The sequence below is a fragment of the Sparus aurata genome, chromosome 13, assembly GCF_900880675.1.
Source record: "Sparus aurata chromosome 13, fSpaAur1.1, whole genome shotgun sequence".
Lineage (NCBI taxonomy): Eukaryota > Metazoa > Chordata > Actinopteri > Spariformes > Sparidae > Sparus > Sparus aurata.
In genome coordinates, this window is record NC_044199.1 from 5906226 (window position 1) to 5929863 (window position 23638).

The 23638-nt window shown below is 41.5% G+C and overlaps 1 protein-coding gene across 2 annotated transcripts in view; it reads left to right on the plus strand.

Moving 5' to 3' along the window:
* gabrb4 (gamma-aminobutyric acid type A receptor subunit beta4) overlaps positions 1-18479 on the plus strand; it is a 54277-nt gene extending 35798 nt beyond the window's left edge. Inside the window, exons 5-10 of one of the 2 annotated variants that reach the window (XM_030438052.1) lie at positions 10410-10492; positions 13456-13593; positions 15245-15397; positions 16340-16596; positions 17248-17337; positions 17627-18479. In XM_030438052.1, the coding sequence (XP_030293912.1) occupies positions 10410-10492; positions 13456-13593; positions 15245-15397; positions 16340-16596; positions 17248-17337; positions 17627-17980 (1075 nt within the window). In that variant the 3' untranslated portion in view covers positions 17981-18479. The remainder of the gene's footprint in view (positions 1-10409; positions 10493-13455; positions 13594-15244; positions 15398-16339; positions 16597-17247; positions 17338-17626) is intronic. The other variant, XM_030438053.1, reaches the window with a different exon arrangement.
* Positions 18480-23638: the final 5159 nt, after the last annotated feature.

Here is a 23638-nt window from a genome sequence, read left to right on the forward strand (position 1 = left end):
ACAGCAAGTTTTTTAAAATTATATCTTAACCTTCCCCTCACTGCATGTCACTGATAATTACTATTAATAATTATGTTGTTGGTGGTAGATGTAAACAAACTTTGTTGACAGAACAGATGAATCTCCACTGATTACACTGTTACACTAGCATTTAGCATTAGCCAATAACTGGTTGATGTGGATGTTGATCATCAAAAGTTGCATAGTGCTGTGTTAATATGTCCAAAGACTAAAATAGACTAAGATAGAAATAGATAGAATTGAACCCTCTGATTTGCCCCTGCAGTGTTTTTCTATTTTTGGAAATATTTAATAATGCAAGATGATTAAGCCACAGAAAAAAATACAGATATACAGTAAAAATGTTTGCTTTACCCCTTTATCCTAAACAGGAAGAGCACATGAAGAAAATAGATGAATGGCATCACCAATATTTAGAAATCTAGAGCAAACACTTGATTAAATATTAGACCAGAAAAAAACAGGAGGACTTAATTGACGTTTTTGTTCTTGCCAACAGTAGGATGCTGCTTTCATCATTTGCCTCGAGAAGGGAAATTTTGATGTTCTCATGTAGCGAGAAAAAACAAGATCAACGCAAGTTTTCTGTCCTCTGGCAGGATGAGTTATGAGTGATTTATTTTTGGCGGCAATAAATACACTTTTAGGGTTTATTTATAAAGTAAATAGTCTACAGAGTTCTAAGTATGACTCAGGACAAACAATAATAATACTTTAGAAGCAGACAGGTTCATTAAATACAAAATTTATTGACCCAAAAAGGCTAAAAAAAGGTTCAAAATGCTCACCACCTTAATGTCCCAGATCGCTGTGACAAACTAGACAATTCAGTCAACAGTAAATGTGCACAGAGGGACCCATCTAAAATCCCTCGGGCACGTCTAAAAGTAGGAACGTGTCCTGAGGTTTGTTCAAACTGGGAATGGATTGCTGCTTTTCTTAACACAAGTCATTAAAATAAAGCGGTTTGATGGAGGCAAAGAAGCTGGAAACTTGTTTTGTTCCGTGAATAAAAGAAGACGTCAGTGACAAGGTGTCGATCAAATGAAGTGATGAATTATTAATGCAATAATCAGTATTCAGAAAACTCAGAATTGACACAAAGGAAGATATGATGGCAAAGGTTTTTCTTCTTTCCTTTTTATGACTGTTCACAAGGTATCAACATGGCAAAAATGCAATCTCACTGCTGCTGGAGACCAAACAATGCAAATGTCCACCGAAGATGAATCTTTTGGGTTTGTTTTTTTCACCCTCAGTGACAATCGCACATGGACCTGGCAATGTAGAAATGTAATCTTGGAGCAGCATGGTGCCACTCTGAGAAGGGTCCAGAGCCGGATGAATATATTATTTGCCAGGGGAATAAGTTATCAGCATGTATCATAGGGGCGTTTTTCAATAAAGGCCAATCGAATCACTCTGTCTTCCCCCCAAATGCTGCAGCTTCTCAGCTCCAATTCCAGCTTTATACATGTGCATCAACAAGAATATGTTTACATGCTTTGATGTTCAAAACAGTGTTTTTCTTATACTGTCGTTTGCAGCAGCACCTCTATGTACCCTTTGTCTGAACACTCCATTTCAGTTCCTGTCTCTTTAGGGCCGCCTCCCGAAAAGCCCAGTCCACTCTCATTTGTCAGCTCTCACAGGCTTGAGCACAGCACCACTCACCGTGTTTGTGCAACATCTTTGCGTGCGCTTTAGTTGACCACTGTCAAATACAGCAGCCTGGTCAGTGGCCCTATGCTAAGTTTAATGCTGCTGTAGTTACCACTCTCTTATTTTAACCCAAAGCTTGATCTTATTTTAAACCTAACCAAGTAGTAGTTGTGGTCCCTAAACCTAACCAAGTGGTAGTTTAGGTTTTGCTAAACATGACCAAATGGTAGTTTTGTCCCTAGACCTAACCAAGTTGTAGTTTTGGTTCCTTAACCTAACCAAGTAGTAATTTTCGTTCCCAAACCTAACCAAGAAGTAATTTTGGTTCCTGAACCTAACCAAGTAGTAGTTTTGGTTTTGCTAAACATGACCAAATGGTAGTTTTATCCCTAAACCTAACCAAGTAGTAGTTTTGGTTTTGCTAAACTTAACCAAATGGTAGTTTTTGTCCCTAAACCTAACCAAGTTGTAGTTTTGGTTCCTTAACCTAACCAAGTAGTAATTTTGGTTCCCAAACCTAACCAAGTAGTAATTTTGGTTCCCGAACCTAACCAAGTAGTAAATTTGGTCCCTAAACCTAACCAAGTTGTAGTTTTGGTTTTGCTAAACATGACCAAATGGTAGTTTTGTCCCTAAACCTAACCAAGTAGTAGCTTTGGTTTCTTAACCTAACTAAATGATATTTTTGGTCACTAAACCTAACCAAGTTGTAGTTTTGGTTTTGCTAAACTTAACCAAGTGGTAGTTTTTGTCCCTAAACCTAACCAAGTTGTAATTTTGTTCCCTAAACCTGACTAAGTAGTTGTTATGTTGCTGAAACCTGACCGACCTGCAAAAAATTGAATATCACTTTCTACATTATGGGACCTTTGGCTACAGGAACATACTAAAATGAATTAAAATGCCCTTATACATCCTACAGGTAGTTGTAAACAACATTACGTGTAAGAATAACCCATTTGTGTAAAGGATAAATTGGCATTAATCAATAAGTAACATATAACTGTGATGGTTTCAGTGTTTGGAAGATTAAAAATGTGTGCCTTCACTCGACAGAGCAGGTGGAAACGTGATGAGTTTCATGCCAAAATGGCACCAACATTACACTGCACCACCTGATCTGAATAAACATTCCCAGCTGCTCTGCTCAGCTTGTGTACCTCAGCACATCCAGGTTCCCTCAAAAAGCACCGAGCAGGCACAAGCATAGTAAAATGGACTTGTGCCAGAAGAAAATGGCATTACACCTGCATTTGCACCTCCACTGGCTTTGTGCCTGCATGAATCACAACGTTAAGACTGTTGCTGGGGACACGAGCGTCAGCCAGTCCTCCAGCATCTCGTCTTCAAGCACAGTGCTCAGGGGTTTACTGTTATCATCACCCACTGCAGTAATGGTAAAATGGCAGATGGCGTCCCTTGGATCCGTCCTCCAGACCACTTTCTTCACCAGTGTACAGAAGATAGAAGCAATAATCTACATGCCGATGATGATTTCAGGACCTTTACAAAGCCCCCAGTAAGCACGCAATTAAATGGCTTTGTTAAAATGTTCGACTTTGCCCGAGGGTTGTGTGGACATTTTGTTTACCAGAAGAATAGATGTCGTATTCTCAGTTCAGTTCACCTCTTAAGTCTGACCGTTTGAGGTTTTTGTTGTTGTCTTAAATGCATTTCCTCGTAAAGACCGCCTGTTTGAATCCGTTCCCTGCGCTACTCTCGAGCACAGTAAAATGCAAACTGTGGACAATCACATTACACACACTGCTGCACCTGGTGCTGCGCTCTCACCTATCCACTCACTGTGAAATGTGCTGATACCGGTGTTTGTTCTTTCTCCTCGCCTTTATTTACCTTGATTCCGAGTGTTTACAGTGATTTTAATCCGAGCCGAGCCGAGTTGATCAACCATTTCTATTTTTGTGTTCGTTTTAAGAACAGGCTGACTTTCTTCTTTCTACCGCACAACGCCGTCCTCATTTACTCGCCCACTGATCTCGTGTTGAGCGTTGAGCGGTGCGTACTCTGTACCGGCAGTCTCTGTTCTGTGGCTGAACCGAGCAGACTTCGTCAATTTATCAGACATGTTATTTTTCTGTGTAGGAAAGACGCAACAAGCATATTTGAAATTCACACACATAATGATTGAATGTGACACAACTGTGGATAATTTGGCATTCCACAAATAACACTAACACTAAAATCAGATCTGATTCAGACGGTTTAATGATTGTTTAGTTTATTGTTGACCTTAGTATTGAATGAAGGTTTTGATGCATTGATAGGTATTTGATGTAAATGTATTATTTACATTACTTGAGTGTTTTTATTGCATTCTACTTTATACCACAGATCCAACATCCTTTAAACTTCTCAGATGTTACAGTTAACCCTGGTTTGGGAACTGCAAACACATTCTTGCCCCCAGTTTGTCCTTAAACTTCTGGTGATGATGCTCTAACTTCCCCTCTAGTGTCAGTTTTGCAAAAATATCTAAGATGCAATATCCGGGTTAGACTTTCAAAATAATGTTGGCTGACGAACAGGTCACATATTTTTACGTTTTACAACTGTTATTAATGTGAAGTGGTGGCTTTGGTCAGGTTTAGGCACAAAAAAAAAATACGTGGTTAGGTTTAGGGAAAGATCATACTTTGGTTCTCAAGGACTCTGGATGCAAACCCTGGTGGGGGATGTGGGTTAACTACAGAATCAAACTTAGGGACGCACATGTATTGCATCGTTTTGGCCGACTGTCCACACAGATCCTGAAAACGTAGCGCCTGAAAATGCATTTTTTTGAAAACGGGTCTCAGGGTGGAAAAATCCGAAAACGCAGCCCTCCCATGTCTGTGTGGACGGCGAATCCGCCTACTTTCTGAAAGGATGATGCCGTCGCCCCACCCCTCGACCTCTTGCCTTTGACCTCTGAACCCCGCGACGTCTCATAACAACAACAACAACAACAATGGCGGTCTACATGCTCGTGTTTGTGCTGCAGAAGATATTGAGCCTTTCTTGCAACTTACTCATCTTGTAGTTGAGTGTGAGTCGCAGCAGCAGTTCAGCCTCATTATCGGTCCACACAAGCGATTCCAGTTTACTTGCGCTAGCCATTTTCGTCTTCTTCTTGTTGTGTTCGGTTTCTCCGTCTACTGTCTATTTGTCAACAGCGCGCAAGCTTCATGCGCATGCTCCGTCTCTTCTTCTCCTTTTTTGGTGAATTTCAAGCGCCACCTATAGGCCTGGAATATAAACTACAGCATTTTCGGTCGTTTTCAGTGGATCAGTATGGACGCAAATATTCTTGAAACGATGCCGAGAAAGGCGGAGGAAAAAAAGATTGTTTTCGTCCGTGTGGACGGCCCCTTAGTGTGGGGCCACTGACCAGGCTGCTGTATTTGACATTTTGTTAATGCGAACGGGTTGCAGTCATTTAGTCTTCTGTTGCTTGGGAAAGTTCCTAATTGACTGAAATGACCCGGAAGGATTTAAGTGGTAGCCACGATGAGAGCTGGTTGAATTCTTTGAATACAAAAGTAAAAGGCGCTTCAGTGCGTCATTTCTCATCTCCTCGTAGACAGGATACACCGGACCATCCTTTGTAAAAGAAAAGGGAAGCAATGTCATCCCACAATTCATGGCAGCTTTAGTGGACGTGCAGTCCGATTCTATTAGCACCGGTGCCGTCCATAATTCTACTTTACGTCCTTTCTTTTACCTCGTGACGTTTTCTGTCGAGGTCAGGGAAACTTTTAGGGATGTCATTTTTTTACTATTTCACCACAGCCTAGTTCGACCAACTACACCACTAAAATACTGCACGCTTATCATTTGATGACGTAAACTATCTCTGACTAGGCTGTTTCTGTGCAGATTAAGCTCTTTTAACGTATTGATATCTGAAGACTTTGAGGAAAATGCTTTAGTGCTTTTATGCAAATAGGATTTTAATGTAGGTGTCCTGATACTTTTACTCAAGTAAAGGATCTGAGTCCTGCTGCCAGTGACATGTGGATAAAGTAGATTGGAAACTTATTGTCCAAACATATGCAAGAACGTCCAGAATCATCGGAGGAATGATGGTGCACACGAACTGTACGTCCAAAGTTTTAATCTCACAGGGGAAACTTAATGTTGTTTTTGGGAACTTTGCCTGAAATGTTGTTTTTTTGTCAACCCTGGATATACTGTAGCTGATTTTTTTTTACTTTGTGCTTCATTTTTATGTGTAGAGGAGGGATGGGGGCTGTGTCCAAAGACTGCTGAGCAGTGCAGGAGAGCATTTGTGGTGTTGCAAACAAACAAAGTCATTCAAAACATCAATAAAAGAAGTCAGTGTCGGGAGAAAGTGTCCAGCAGAGCGCGTTTGTCTAACTCGCCAGTAAGTTGAACGGCTGAATCATCGTTAGCGAACTCGCAATCCGGGTTTGGTGGCGCACCGGAGTCCTGAGAGCACTGAGGGCTTTGTTGAGCTAAGCTTTCGCCAGATGGTGTTTTCTCTCTTCCCATGCCTGTGAATCCGCTCTCTTGTGTTCCTGTGTTTATTAAACCGCCGTGTAGTACTATGATCTCCCTGCTACCTCACGGAGAGACAGACACAAGAGTAGACTTGTGTAGGTGTCAAAACTATTGCTCACATATCTGAAAGCCTCTCGCTCTGAGCCTCTTGGATCCATCTCCAGATCGCTTGTAGTTGCCATGTGATGCTGGCACGATGCCTGGTCTGGAAAAACAAAAGTGGCCTGTAAAACAAAAAAAAAGGTTGGAATACACCTTTAGTTGTGCATTGGAAGTTTCTACTCCCTCAGGCCTCACTGTTGGCCTTCCAGTAGGCTCTTAGTTTGGTAGCGCTTTGTGTTAACGTCCTTGTAATAACCACGAGGGAACGATCCTGCAGGAACAACAGCAACACGTTGATATCAGTTACACTTTGGCCTTTACTTCTTAAGAATTTGCCCGTGTTGTCTCCTCAAAAACATGCAAAGCAACCGATATCGCGTATCGTCTTGATCTCTACGGAGTAAACAGACTGCTGAGTGTCAGACTGCGGTGCCGGCTCAGGTCTGCTGACCGTCTCTGGTGGGAATCCTAAGTTGCTGACCTACATCTGCTGACATTTCCATATCCCAGCCCCTCGCTGTGAACCGTCCCGACTCGTTCCTGCTCGACGATGATTCTCTCCTCACTCGTTTAACTGACACATATAAAGTCAATTTTATTCGTAGTGTTTTTTTCCCCCCCCTCCTCTCTGCCGAGGGGTAAAGAATTCGTATCTGTCCAATACTCCGAGCCGCTGCTGCTGCTGCCATGGTTTCACTGCTTCACTATACTACCGGGGGTATTGTCTTTTAAGAACTCTAACTGTGTCTTGACAGGGTATGTCTTCCTGTTCGTGATCACAGAGGACTCAGGACCTTGCTGCAGCCTGAAGTTTCAGGCAGCTCTCTCCACATTTTTTTCAGTTTGTTCTACTTTCCCCTGCATGCAGTAGGATACGACTTTGGCATACATTTGTCTTCTGCTGATGTTTTTTTTAACACTGTTTCACTTTTGGGCTCAAAGTGGCTCAGTAGATCTATCCAAGGTTTGGCGGTTAACACGTGTTGATGGATACCAACGGCCTCTTTCTATGAATAGTAAGATCCTAAATTAAGACATTATCAATTGGAAGAAAAAGCTGGAACAGTGTGAATTATTTCACATTCGAAATTTCTGTTTTTCGACTTTTCTCTTTGCTGTTGGTACTATTTTGAAGTGGCTACAGCTCAGTTGGATCAGGATCAGGATTTGTCTTCAAAATGTAATAACATTTGGAGGAACCAGACAGAGTCTCTGAGTTTGTCGCATTTTTTAGTCATCATTGTTTAATCTGAATAAGAGAAATACTTAAGATAGCTGTCAAATGCAGATGCCTTGGGTTGGTGGTCGGCCCAACATGCCAACCCAAGGCATCGGTATAAATGGGACTTAACAATCAGCTACCTTTCTCTTTAATTTCTTTTTTGCACCTCGAAAGTTTAAAGCTGCATATGCATACCAACTTCTAACCATGTTATTAATGCCGATGCTGCTTTTTTCCTTCTCCTTTTTTTCTTAACCTTACATTCTTTGTGTCATGAGGGCTTAAAAATGCACGACACCTTCAAAAATGATACAGAGATGACTTTGAAAATCATCTTAAAGATTGTTTCACATTATATATAAACCCTCTCAACCACATATCTAGAACCAAGGTGGGTGAAAAACAAAAGAAAGTAAAGATTTTGCTGCCTCAGTGCTCCCTCCCAGGTCCCCAGCACCTTTGTTTTGGGCCCATATATTTCTGAAATTCATCAATATCTTTACATATAATGCATACATAGAATGCAACATACATATTAAAAAGTTCATGTGGAGGTTTCTGCGAGTTGAATGCAGCCATTTTGCCACTCATTTTCTCTGAGACATGTTTAAGTTCAAGTTAAAGAGTCTTCATTTAATAGCAGCTAAAATACGATCCAATCCCTTTTACAAACCTGCTGCCATGAATATTTAGTCGGGTGGCATTCCCACATCACATGCCGGTAAATCCAGAACAGATTTATTGATAGAGACTGCAATAGTGAGACACTGCCAGCTTCATCAAGAAGTGGCGTTTCTTCTCGGTTAAGTGAAGTCTGTAGACATTTTCTCCATGTATATATATTTCTTTGCCAATTTCTTCATGTAAAAAATGAGCAAGATGTTTTATTCCCTGTCTGTAAACCGGCCAAATGTATCTGCGAACAATTAAATCATTCCTCATGTCGTCTGTTTGGGATTACAAACATGTTTAAGGATGCGTAGTCGGCTGAGTGTCGCAAGTAAATCCCCTACAGAATCCAGATCATACCTATTTATTCGTATCATCCACTGCACGGAGGTGAAAAACAACACTGAAGGAAAAACAACGCTCCTCTCCAGTGATTTGCCTGGGAAATCACGATTGCCAAGTGACCTTTCCTATTAATGTAATTAGGCATGATGTTATCTCCTCACAGTGTGCACCGGCGGCAGCCCCGCTGTCCGCTCCGAGCGGCGGAGCACTGCGAGGCAGCGGGGAGGTGCCGTAACAGCGGAGCGGAGCAGAGTGCAGCTCCAGCAGCTTAATGCTTGTGCAGCAGAATGCAGCTCAGTGTCATTGTGAATAATAAATACATAGCTGTCACACATTTTGTTTATGTGCGTTATTTTCTTTACCCTTCTGGTGCCTCCTGCTATCACAGAACCCAGAGGCCCCCCACATGTGTTTTAATCTGGCCCCAATCGGCTTGAGCGGAACATATTTTGTTTTCCAATTACCTGCCGACAGCACGCTGTTCACCCCACCATGACCAATTTACAAAAACTACTGAGTTTGAGCAATATATTTCCAATGCGTACAGCTTATTATCTACTGTATTGCTAATTCTGGGTTCTGTCTTGTTCTGGGTACAGTGGTTGTGCACATTTGCTCACCGCATCAGTGTAAAAACTACAGACTGTAGCAGCGGCGGCGGCGGCGGTGTTGACTTTAACATGATTAATAATGTATCCAAATGTGCTTTAAAGGGCAGCGCTACACATTACTGTCATCAGGCTCCGACGTACACACGGGGACGTACACGCTGCGTATCAAAGTTTCCCCCCGTGAACGTGCCGGTGGCTTCTGACACGGAGATGATGAGCTGAAAATTAATTTTTCTATTCCACTCACACAGGAGGGCAGTAAGCGAATGAACGCTGGTGTGATGAACACATAGCAGCTGGTATGAACAGCAGAAATGTAATTACTAAAATGTGCTGCACCGGTAAATATCTCCGTTAAATGCCAGAGACCCCTACATGTGTAATTTGTAGCCAAAGCTGTTTTCCTGGGCTACTGGATTTATTGACTTTAATAAACTTACATCTCGGCTGAAGCTGGCTGGCAGAAATGCATATCTGGGAAGCGAGCAATAAATAACGTGCATTGACAAAGTTGCAGATGCTGAGCAGTCGGTGATCCACGCGAAAGGAAATATGTCTCCAGACCACAGAACACTTTGAGAGTCTCTGGAAATCCTGTAAAAATAGTCAAATAAAAACCAGTCTCTTTCAACATGCTCCCTCCCGTCCTGTGCCACGTGCACTCGGGCAACGTCTCAAGCTCCAATGAGCCTTAACTTCATGTTCCTGAAGTTAAGGAACGGGAATGTGCCACAAATATACACACATTCAAACCCATCAGGATGCATGCAGTATTCTCACTACACAGATAAAAGGTGAACTTGACTTTGAAAAAACTGACTTTGAAAGTGCAGCGTGAGTAAGTGGTGGTTCATCACATACAACGTGTCAATGTGTCAGTCATTATCTACTCACCCTCGTGGCGACGGGAAGTCTGGCGAAGTTTCAGAGTCCACTAATCATTCCTGGAGCTTAACAGCAAAACGGCGTCGCAGGCTGAAGAAGTTGTCCCACGTCTTCTTCAGTTTTTTTAGGAGAATGTTGCAACGCTGTTTTGCTGTGACGCTCCGGGAATCTTTTGTGGACTACAAAACTATACGCAACTTTTCACCTGCAAAAGGGCGAGTAAAAAAAAAAAGACTGAATTCTCATTTTTGTGTGAACTTAACCTTTTACCTTTTCCTTTGTTTGTGGGGGAGGATAATTCATACAATGATCTGTTTGTGCCTTAATGACATCATCGAATCACCTGTTCTGTTTGTGTCTTTTCTCCGTAGAATAACCACCACAGCTGCTTGCATGATGGACTTGAGGAGGTACCCTCTGGATGAACAGAACTGCACCCTGGAGATTGAAAGCTGTAAGTAACGCAAACCGAAAAAGAATGCTTTTTCTGTCTCTCACAACGAAGACCTTCATCAAAATTATATTTCATGATTACTTTCACCTTTCTCTCATTAGTCTTCCCTCCCTTGTGTATTTAAGTTTGTGTCTTTTTCTCGATCTCTGTCAGTTCATCTGTTTTTCAGTCCAATGTGTCTCATCTGTTCCCTCTCACGATTGTCTTCATGGTGTCATTCGTCTGCATCTGCTCTTTGTGTGTCCTCAGTGTTTTTTGTTGCCTTTTTTGTCACCTGCCATTTATTGCATTTTTAATTTCGGGGGGATTCAGACTTTGGAATTTCCCCGTCCTCACTGTGGATGCATTTGGGTGCTCGCATTTTGCAAACCGTAACAGAGACAAGAACGTGCAAAAAAGTCACATCCTTTGGTCCGTCGCGGAGAAAAGAAATCCACAGTCAAATGCTTTAATTTAGATCAATCAATATCCAGGAGAAAAATGTGCTGGTGGTGTAATTAAAAATTGTATTTGCTTGATCATTTTCATTGACCACTCCATCAGTCAACCCACCTGTTCAATAAACCGCATATTTGTGGTTCTCGCTGTTCAAGATAAAAGTGCAAAGTGTTTCCCCCCCGGGGACATCAGCGCGCAGTGAAATATGGATACGCCGTGAATTAAAAAGTCGCAGGAATATCTGCTGTTTATGCTCATGGAATGCTCCGCTCTCGTGGGAGTCATGCACATTAACCATCAGTCTGATTGATTAGGCAGGCAGTTGTTTCAATTTCATGGACAATGTCACATTTCCTTACCCTATAACCCCAGAGAGAGATTTAATGGTAATGAATCCTGGTCCCTTAGTGAGTGTAATGCCATCCAGGTCTGGACGTCGGGTAGTAGAATGTGAAATGTGGTTACACTTCCCGGACTGAGAAATTGCTCTGCAGTGAATGCATGCTGGCCTATTGACATAAATCTACTGCTGTGGTCACTTTCAATTGGACTGCCAGTTGGGAATGTGTGGGAGCAGCCATACCAAGTGACACATGTTAATAAATATTCATGAAGGTAGTAATGCATGCAGTGATATAACGCCATAGAAGTCTGGACGGTGCCTTGTGTGATTGCAGGTCGGGAAAACAACAGATTTAAATCTTAGCCGGTGAGGTTTTTTGTTTTAGTGCTGTGCTTTTTTTTGCTGCATGGTCTTTGTATGTCTTATATATATATGAATATGTGTGTGTGTAGGAAATACTGAGGGTTAAACAAGTCAGCAATGTTGTGCTCACCACACAGACAGTTTCATTAAATGTTTGTTATATGTTAAATGTATTATTTCCCTAGTGTTACACGTTGCTCTCGTCCATATATTGTCTTGGCAACTGAAGATCAGTCGCTTGTCTAGTCGGTCAAAACATCGAGTTTGACACAATGTTTCTTTTTCTAGAAGTTCTTTATTGCTTGCAAGAAAGAGTCGCACATCAGCAGCGCATAGATGACGGCAGAAGAGAGGCAGTCTCTCCTCATCCGTTATGATAATAGAAAGCAATACACACAACTGTAGCACAGTCACAAGATTACATATGAACTCACTCAAAACGCTATTCCACTCATCTCTACATCATGATACACATAAATGTTCTTATACACTTTAACCATTGTTGTGTGTCTTATGTAGGGGTGGGTATTGGCAAGAATCTCACGATGCGATACGTATCACGATATTGCGATATAAATTTTTAAGATTTTCCAGCACCTTACTGCTGGGGTAAAATACGTATCTAAAGGAATATATATACTTGTGATTTTTTTTCTTCACTTTTTGTAACAATTATGTAAATTGTATTATGCTGTAAACATCTAAAATTATATTTCATAATAGCAAAAACTTCAGAAATTAATTATCCAGTCTGATCCCAATTTTGAGAAAGCCACAGAGTTATAATGTCAAGCACTTTCAAGCACTTAAACTGAAATCCAAGCACTTTTCAGACCTTGAAAACACAACATTGAAATTCAAGCACTTTCAAGGATTTCAAGCACCCGTACGAACCCTGTATTTAATTCAAAACAGCCTCTCCATTTTATTAATTCCCATGAAATTTCCCGGGCAGTAATATTCTCTTTGTCCAGCTCGTTGTTCTTGCTATCTCTCTTAACTTTGAAGCCAAAGTGCTTCCAAACGTCAACTTTAAATTGCGGAGACGTTGTTAACTTGCCATCCATTTTGCAAAGACATCAGCCACTCTCTCTACTACAGAAATACACCCGCCGCACAGCAGAGTCGCTCTTCGGCGATATATCGATATTTGGAGTTGAAAAATCGATATTGTATTGGGCGGCAAAGTATCGCGATATATTGCCCTATCGATATTTTTGCCCACCCCTACTCTTATGTCAACCTAAGGTCAAAACACAAATACACAGAAGAGGCTTCACTAAACCACCTTCAGGATGAACTCCTTACCTAAGTTCCTTTATGTTGTTATGTAAAGTTCTTTATGTACTTTTCCCGGCACATTATATCAAATACAGTACACAATTTCACCCATTTATACTCTGCAACAGACACAGACACAAGGTTTCACTTTACATAAATAATAATGTTACATCTACGATTGTTATAAACCTATCAAAATAATAAGGGACGTTAGAGAATTTCCCTCACACACTTTAATAGAGAAATAAACATGCAAATTATAGAAAGTGCACTTTTTTACTGGGGATGGACATCTGTGCCGTTTTTGCAGGGGGCTCATAACAAAACAGCTGAAGAGCGGTCAGGTAAAAATAGAATACGTCGAATAAATAAGAGAAAAAAAAATGTTGTTGTTCGTGCCCAGAAGGTAATCAGAATTGCAAAAAGAGATATTTTTAGGGAGGCTTACCTCTGAACAGCTTTAACGGAGCATAATTGTTTGATTTGAATTTGTCCTCTCTCTCTGCCCTCCTCTGAATGTGCTCTGACCTCGATGCAGACGGATACACCACAGATGACATCGTATTCTTCTGGCAAGGAGGGGACAACGCCGTGACGGGCGTTGATAAGCTAGAGTTACCTCAGTTCTCCATCGTGGAGCTCCGCTTGGTGTCCAGGGAGGTCAGGTTTACTACAGGTGAGACTGTTATAAAAATAATGCAATGTAATAATGATGCAAATCTAAATTTAGCTGAAGTGTCTGCTGCTGGGTGAACTTATCGCTCATAAGTCAATGGCACAGTATTTCTCCTGCTTTTTTAAAGGGTGCATCATTCAGATATTAACATGAACCTACATAGACGGGTTGGCAGCACATGTACACCCTGTTTTATGATGAGAGAGGCTGCTTTCAGATATTTTAAACATTTCCAAGCACGCATTAACTTCACGGCAGCAAATATCATGGCACATTTAAACAGCGAAAGGAAAAGCTGCAGTTATAAACTTAACAGGACAGAGGAAACTCTCCAGAGGAAACGGAATCAAACTTTCAGCTTCTTAAATAAAACTTTGAGACAGCTCTGATGGAGCTCAGGATTTATTTGGAGAGTTGCTGCCTTATTCCAAACAACTGGACTATATGAATCTGAATGGTGTTTATTTTACAGTTTAGACAAGTATATGAACATTGATTAACGCTAAGTCCTGACCGACCGTATGAAGATGACTGAAGACAAGTTGATGAAAAAAAAGCCTGATAAAACAACAAAATGTGACACGTGAAGGAACAGAAATGAACAATCTTGTTTCAGTTGAACCCAGCTCCCCTATAAACAACCTTCCTATTGTTGAAAAGGAAAACAAAGGAAATGTTTACGGGTAATTCTCACGTTCGCGTCTAATCAAATCTGCGAACATTTTGTCGCCTTCATTAATCTAGGGCGTACTTGGGAGTTCTCAGGCGTTTGCCTCCGACTTGATGAAGTATGTATTCTCAGGTATTGATTCATTAAAAGATTTAGAGGAACCTGGAGATGATGAGGTCATTCATCATTGTGTGTTCTCCATAGCAAATGGCCTTTGTAGATTAAAACCATCACGCTTATCTGAAGCCCTCCTTCTCTGGTGACATGTCGGAAATAAAACTGTAGCTCGGATACACAGAATGGGCTTTAACTATATTTAGAGAAATTTGTATTGTCTCCCGCCTTGTAAATATAAAGCTCTAGCTGAGGCACTTGATGTTTATATTCCCCTCCACATCAGCATTGTATTGTTGTGGTTGTTTAAATTAAAGTGCAGTCAAAAGACCAATTAATGTCTTGGAACAGCCGGCTGATATTTTCCTGCAAAATGTGCAATAGAATGACTCGCATCCACATACCGTACACCTCCCCCTTCCTCTTTTAGTGTAAAGGCATGAGTTGCAATTATGCACCTCTAAAAGGCCCTTTTTGCTAATGTTTAGAGGACAGATAAAAGTGCGAAAGAAAAGCAGAGCGGCTCTCTGTGACAATTCTCAGAGGGATGCTGGAGCTGCCTGCTGAGATAGGGGGTTGCAGAAAAATCTGCCGTGTTTGCGACTTTCTGCCATGTTTAATTGGAATCGAACTCGTCCCTGGAAAGGAATCCATCGCTTTGGGGAAATTAAGTGCTCCATCCGAACAAATGGAGAAATGACTACCCCGCGCGTTGTCAAAGTGCAGACTTTGGAACTCTTAAGTTGTGCCAACGTTTTCTCTCCTTTTTTTTTTTCTTCTTCTTCTTTCCTCCCCACTGATGTTTTTTTCTTTCACTCTGCCCTGCCCTTTTTTCCAAACTATCGCTCCATCCTTTTCTCCTCACAGGTTCATATCCAAGGCTTTCGCTGAGTTTCAGGATTAAGAGGAACATTGGATATTTCATCCTGCAGACGTACATGCCCTCCATCTTGATCACCATCCTCTCCTGGGTCTCCTTCTGGATCAATTACGATGCCTCTGCAGCTCGGGTGGCCCTGGGTAAGAACACAGCCCCCGCTGCATTATTAAACTTCTACCTGTCTCTATTAAAATCCAGATTACCACAGGAACTAACAGCAGGTTTAATGTCGCCGTGTACATTGTCTGCACTTACAGGCAGATAAAACTTAATTTTGTTTCAGTGAAAAAATGTCAGTATCCCAGTTTCCTGTGTCTCGTATAGAGTCTGTTCTGTCGCTGGGATGTGTAGACACAGAAACACTGATGTACATGCTGATAATGTGGAGGGATGAGTAGTGTTTACATGTGCTATGACTAAGGCTGAGAGACATGCTTACTCATAATATGATACATGTGTCCCAGTTACCTTAAAGTAGTGCACAGAATGTCACAGTATCCAACGACATCATCGTTACAACATCATTCTGTTTGTGACGCTGATGAAATGTGACAAATTCACATACTGCGTTCGGACGCTATGACGTAAACATTTTATTAATTTTGAATCAATCTTACTTCATCTCGATAAGGCATACGTGTTGTCAGTTCCTGGTTTTAAAGGCTGCAATCCAGTTGAGGTCCACTCACATATGGCCGTAAAAATGTGATTAAAACATGTAAATTGCTACAAATTCTTACACAGAGCACCTTTTAATATTTGTGAAAGTATCGATAGTCATCCCTAAAATCATTTCACAGAATTTATATTGAGGTATTTGGTGAAAAGATATCTTGATATTCGATTTTATAAGGTGCTTTTGAGGAGATTTTAAAAATATCGATATATATATTGTTCATCACAATCGACCCAAAAGTATAGCAACACTTTTTTTTACAGCGCAGTATTGTTTCTTGTACTAAAGTTACTGACCTGAACTCTTCTTCCATCACTGAACTGCAGTCATTATGTTTAAAAATGAAACCTAACTTCCTCTTCCTGACGATGAACTCTTTGTTTCCTGTGTGTGCTGCTGTGCTCAGGTGTGACTACGGTGCTTACCATGACAACAATTAACACCCACCTTAGGGAGACTCTCCCAAAGATTCCGTATGTGAAAGCCATCGACGTCTACCTCATGGGCTGTTTTGTGTTTGTGTTCCTGGCCCTGCTCGAATATGCCTTTGTAAATTACGTGTTCTTTGGCCGGGGCCCTGCGCAACAGAAGAAAATCAACGAGCGGCTGAACAAAGTCAACAACGAGCGCACGAGATACGAAGAGAAGCGCCTGAGGGAACAGGTTTGCATCCTCATCTGCTATCTATCCAGCAGTCTCCGTGTCAGTCAGAGTTCAAGCAAAAAAAAAAACAGCAACATGTTCTAGCTACAGTTATTTTATCCAAAGACACACATGCGGCATTCCCTGAAGTAATCTTCCAGGAGCATACTAATGCCACCACGGCCCACTATGCATTCACCCACCATCATCCATCGCTTCCCCCCCCAAGCGACTGACTGCTTTTTATCGAGCACAGCCCTCTTTCATCGAGATAGCGATTCATCTAGCTCAGCGGTGGCGTTAAACATTCTCATTTCTTATTTAGGTTGTTGTCTATGTTTATGCTGTAGGCTTCATTCATTCGCACTCTGCTACCTTTGTGTTATGACACAAGTAGACACGACATGAAAATGCATAAAAGAGAAGTCGTTGACGGCTTCGACAATTTGGCCCTGGCAGATTGATTCAGACTGAATGAAGCCCCTCCTCCTCCCCCCCCCCCTTCCTTGTTTTTGTGTGTGTGAAGTACTAAATGCTAATTCACAAAAAGTTGTTCCTGTTAACTCGATGTCTTAATGCACTGTTGTAATTTTTTTAGGAAAATGTGCTTATTTTGCCGGAATCTTTATAGCCATTTTAATGTTCTCTTCATTTTTTCTTTCACATTGCAAGGACTCCATTTCCGCGCCGTATCAAACCAACACCTTCAGGTCATTTACACAGCGAAGAAATCTGTATCTCGAGGAACAAAGAAAAGTTGGGGTACATGTATTTAGAAATCATATCAGCTGTAGGCCAGCCTTCACAGTATAGCCAGATGATTAAGTTGCTAATAGATTGTCTGTTTAAAGAAACTCTTTGTTAACTATTTCTGTTGCATGCAAGAAATGACGTTCCATATCATCCCTACATTTTGCTTTAGCTTGACAGCTTTGGGGGACGGGAGGGGGGGTTAATATAAGTTTCATTATTAAGGGGAATTTGGGGGCTACTCCTCGACACGTTCGCGTTCACTGACTCCGGTGTCTTTTCCCCCTTTTCCTCCTCGCAGGTGGATGCGTACGGAAACATCCTCCTCACCACGCTGGAGATGAACAACGAAGTGATGCCTTCTGACGTGGGGAGCAGCGTCAGTGACTCTCGGAATTCAGTCATGTCCTTCGACAGCTCCGGGGTCCAATTCAGGAAGCCCATGGCGCCCCGAGACGGCTTCAGCCACCACTCGCTGGACCGGAGCGCCATGCGGAGCCGGGCCAACTGTCGGCTACGGCGACGCTCCTCCAAGCTCAAGTTGAAAATCCCAAACCTGTCAGATGTTAGCACCATTGACAAGTGGTCCCGGGTCATTTTCCCCATCACCTTTGGATTTTTCAACCTAATCTACTGGTTGTACTATGTGAATTGATGTGCATCCCACTAGGAATCATGGGCCATATTTTGAGAGCACATTAAATTGGCTTTGATACAGTTCCAAAATATGTATACACATATACAAGTTGAACATATGTATATGCATATTTCTATATATTATATTTATATATACACATGTGAAATCCGAAGGACCTTTCTGCTGTACAAAGTATTAATAGGATGACTTGAATGTTTAAGAAATAATTGTGAGCGAAGAATTTCAAGGCTTTGAGTTTCTTTTTTTTCCTCCTGAAAGAAACAAAACAACAAACAAACAAACAAACAAACAAACAGACAAACAAACAAACACGAGATCCCGCCAGGGGTTTTTGGAACTAAAGACTGCATGATATTTTTGCTAAAAAAGAAAACGAGAAAAAAGAGAGAGGTGAAAAGCTCCTGGGAGAGAAAAGATGTCTCAGAGTCCCATCGAACTTTTTATTGATGCTTATCGTGATCTTAAAAAAAAAAAAAAAATCCTCTACTGCAGCTCATGAAATCAGTGGTGGCTCGTCTGTTCAGGCATCAGCTGAGTGAGATCCTTGACACCCACCCCCCCCCCCCTCCAATCCCCTCCCCCATCAAACCCCCAATCCCCTCCCCCAACCCCTCATTCGCCCATGGATAACACGCACGGAAATCTCCGGTTCTACTATGTACAGCAACCTTGTTTGGATTATGTGTTGTTCCTTGGGTTTTTTGAAGTGATATCGTTCTCTTTATCAGACATCAGCTCTGGGCCCCCCACCCCGGTGGTCTCCTAGAGAGGTGGAGGTGTGTGGGGGGGGCCGCGTGGATGGGATGTTTGACCGCCGCCGCAGAGTCAACGCAAAACTTGTATTCCTTTTTTCTCTTCTCATGTTATTTTTAGAAAACATGTCCTTTTTTGGGGCAGGGGAGGGGAGGGAGGGAGGGAGGGAGGGAGGAAGGGGGGTCTTTTTCATTATGGTTACAAACAAAGTGCTGATTATTGTAGATATGATTTTGTCTTGAAAAATACTGTGATTTCAGAGAGTGTCAGAACATGTTCTAGAGCTTAGGGCATTACGAGATAAAAAGAGTCAAAGGTATGCATTACTCATTTTGATTGTGTGACAAAAAAAAAAAAAAAGACATATTCTATACATTTTATCATTCAGATGCTCATGAAAGTATACTTGTACTGTTTATTTCCTCCTATGATCGATTCACATGCTCTTTAGATGCTCATTGACGTCATATCCTGCTTTGTGTTTGCTAACGGAAATTGGGGGGGGGGGGGGGGGGGAAGGGTGTGGGGTGGTGTGGGAGTGTTGGGGGAGGGGCGTCGCTTTTGTGATTCGTTTCGAAATTATTCCACAGTGAAAAATGTGAGGACGTGTATATTCAAAAAGAGTCAACATATCAGCCCACAGTTTGACCAGTTGCCATTCAGTGTACAAGTGTTTTCTTTGTTTGTCGAGCATTTCTTCAGTGTTGGGAGTTTTTTCTGAGGGGAAGGATTTATTTGATCGGGATAGTTGACAGGGGGCAGCCGGTGGGGAAGAAGAAGAAGAAGTAGAAGAAGAAGCAGGGGGGAGACGGTTTCAACATTTCACAGACTCAATCGGCGCCGTTACACATAAACACTCCGTTACCCTGAAACGTCAGTCTAATCAGTTGTGACGCGGTGATTCTTTAGGAGAGAAAATGTGCAACAAATAGCCATGAATTGAAATGACGACCAAAAACGGCCTGTAATTCATCTGAGTTATTGTTTACTTTTCCTACACTGCATCTCCAGTGCTCAGGTTAATTCACAAAGGAAAAAAGTACTTTAAAAAAAAAATAAAAATATCAGACTGGATAATCAAACCTTCTTTTAGGTCTTGAAATCCACCCAAATAACAGTAAAAGGTGCAGTATGTAAGAATTGGCCACCTCTTGAATTCAAATTCCAAACAGCACCAGAGTAACTGCTAGCTATAGCTGCTGTTAGCGAGTTAGCTCAGTTAGCGGTCTGGATTGAGCGGCGAGAAAAAGGACAAGCTGGTGCTAACTGGTTAGCACGCTAGCTTCGGTAGATATCTCTGTAACACAATAACGTCTCTGACATGACGTTCTGACATTCTTTAAGAGTTTAGTTGAGGTTTTTTCAGAACGTTAAACTAAAATTCTTACATAAAGCACCTTTAAAGAAATAAAGTTAGATCCAGATGGCCTGTGGACTTTGTGAGGAAGACAAGAGAGAGCAAAAAAATCCTCGACTGCCTGTTTTTGGCTTCAGTGTAGATCAGCACCCTCCTCAGTGTTGCCTTCCCTTCAGGCACTCACAAGGCACGGAGCAAATCTACCATCGTGCCCTGTAGCAAAAAAAAAAGAAAAGAAAAGTGATTGGCTCATTAGACGACGCAGCGCAGTGTGGTCCCCGAGAAACATACAAATGCACAAAAAAGGGGGGAAATTGTCGTTCACAAATCCACGGGGACAAGAGGAAGATGGCAGGGCTGCAGGAGCTTTCAGTTTATCATCAGAAACATCCCCTCCGGAAAGGTGTAGCGCGCATCGGATGTCTTCAAAAAGGAAACCAATTTGTCTCTGTAAGTCATCGTGAAGTTTGTACAGTGACGTGGCCCGAGCTGTGATCCGAGTTAAGTATTTTCTTTTGGTTTTAAATCTTATGCATCGTCGTCGTCATTGTCCTGTAGAAGATAAAAAGAGAGAAAAAAAATACATCCGGTTGTCCACAAAGATATACAGGAAGTTGTCTAAGATGGGTGAGAGGAGCAGGAAGACATACCGAGCAGGGGGTTCAATGTTTCCGTCTGCAGCTGAACAATCTGTCGTTTGTCTCTCAGTCAACTGTGAGGTCCAAAGGATTTCTCGACCAAAACATAGTGATTTTACTCTTAAATGTGAAAAGGGAGGTTAAGTTGTTGTTATTTATGAGAGAGTCAACAAGTGCCAAAATGAACTTAAAGTAGCAGTGAATATCGTGAGAAAAATGGCCTTTGGGAGCAGGTTCTGTTGTGTTATATAGAGAATACATATTCAGTATTATACTGTGACTGGTAAGAGTAACGGCTAAAGTAAAAAAAAAAAAAGATGGTATATGTTATCGTGCACAGATACGGAGTTCTTTGAAAAGTTGCCAAATGGATGTGAGTTGAGACTGAAAACAGTAGCAACAGTTGCTCCAACATGCAGTCGTCACACCTCGGTTAAGAAAGCCCAATACCAGTTTTTAAAGCGTTCTCCACCGATTATACTGGACTCCTAAAAAGTTGTTGCACTCATGAGAGGGGTCCAAATTGATGCGGCAGAACCAGAGATATTGGGTGTGTTCGTAAAATCAATCTGATGCTTGACACTAAAAACGACTTAACGGATAAACTGTGAAAATAATGGGCAAAAAAAAAACTTGCCTATCGATAAGTGTACTATAATACAAATGTAGCGCCTCTTGTGCAAGAGCTCATCGACAGTGAGCTATTCTACCATGACGATATGCCTTTTGAAAGTAAGTGTAGAAGTGCAGGCTCCTAGCTTGCAGTTAACATTAGCTACACACACAAATACAGCTCACTGTTCTCTTATTTATTATTTCGGTCGATGTACCAATCAGTCCGCAGTTGCTACGTACGAACACACCCTTTGTCTTTGTTAGTCTACGTATTCACCTAAATTGGGATTCGTTAAGCTGTGTTCAGACTAAACGAGATGACGCTGTGTCCAGAAAGCCTATCGTCATTGGCGTAAACGTCGCTGATATCGGGACATTGATGAACAGCAATGGAGGAGAGGATAGTAATCAGTAATCATGGCCGTTTGTGGACACCCAGATAACATCTCATAAGGCGCCACTGTGGAGGTAGAAAGTATGACTACCTGGTAAGTTTTGGAAATACGTCTCAGCACAGCACAGCATTGCTTTCATCTGATCTCCATTGCTTGTCTTATGCCCGACAGACCTGACGAATCATGAATTCAGGCTTCTAGACAACATTTTTAACACCTCCAGTAGCTCTCCTCGCAACCTGTAGACCGAACGTTGGTGTGTAAAATTGGTGGAGTCCACTTTAATTCGTCCCTGCAATTCTACCATGTAAACTGTTTTTCATTTGATGCGTCACATGTTAGATTTCAGGGGGTATTCGGGCACCTTTGAGGTGGCATCACATTCATGTGTCAGCTAACCTTGTCCTTTTTTGAAACCATAAAGGAAGCTGGTAGAAGTTGGTGGATAATGAATGCGAGTTCATTGAAATGTTACGCTTTACAGAGTGTATTTGTTTTATTGATTTAGTTTGTTTCTTTTGTTTTGCATCATTTCATCCCAGTTTGCACTCTAACAGCTTGTCAAACTGTTACAAGGCAATATGATGGATCTCTACTAAGAGTTGAGTCAGACTGTGACGCCAGAGGATACTATTTTGTTCCGCTGCGAGACGAGCACATACTGTTTGTAAAAAAAAAAAAAAAAAAAATGTGGGACTTACGGCAACTTTAAGTGTTATTTTTAACCAAATCAATGGATCGTGTTTGACGGGAAAAGACTAATCCATCTACTCTGTGGTTTCAATGAAATGCACTTAAATTTTGTAACGCAAAAAATTTCGTTCAGGTCAATTTTCAGCTCCCAGAAATGAATACGAACATGCCTATTCAGGTGTCAATTCTTTTGAGATTAGTTGATCTTTAATGAACTCCGAGAAAAAACATTAGCAGCCCTTGCATGCTCGCGGTAAATATCACTCATTTCACTCAGTAACATGTATTACCTGCTTTTTCTGGACATGAAATCAGCACATTCATCCCAAAAGCTGTGAGGATCTTCTGTTCTATGCTTTTTTTTTTTTCTTTTTCTTTTTCGGATATTTGCTTCTACAAGAGAGAAAAATAGATTTTCTTTTTTTTTTTGACACATATGTTCAAGGAGTAGAGGAGGAGAAAAAAAGTGTTGAACTGATTTCAATGTGAATTTTCTTGCCTCTAGTGTATATGTGTAATTACATGTGAATTGTACTGTAAATATGATATCTTTCACTTAATAGTTCTTAATGCATGAACAAAAAACATGGCAGTTCGTAATACCAGCTAGCCTCACTGCTAATGGCATGGACAGCTTCTCTAGCATTGGCATACTTCTGCAAACGAAACCTAAAAAATGAAACACAAGAAATACACGGTGTGGACAAAATAATGGAGAAATCGATGCAAAGTCCTCTCGCAGTGACGGAGTTTCCCGGTGGCTCTGAGCTTGTATTGGTTCACCCTTTTTTTTTTTTTTTTTTAAGGCTAACGCTAATGCTGTTTCCTTAAAAAAACAAAAAATTACAGTATGCCTTGGTTCACTGTCAGCGGGGATGGGATGGGATGGGATTGTGGCCCCATGTACCATATCCTAGCTTAGTATTTACGGGAGATTTCAGCACAGTTATAGCTGCAGTGTTTACCTCAGTCATTGTTCATGAATCTGCTAGAAATAAAAACAAAACAAGAAGGGCATGATCGGCTAGCTGGCTTATAGAGGCTAGAGGAGCGGGATAGCCTTAAGAAGGCGAGAGGGATGTTCTTTCCTGCTCCTCAATAAGACAGTCATGTGTGCCCTTGAGCAAGGTACTTAGCCAATTGCCCTAGTGCAGCTGCTCACTCGCTAACAATAGTAGTCTGTGCGGGCTAGCTCCCAGAAGTA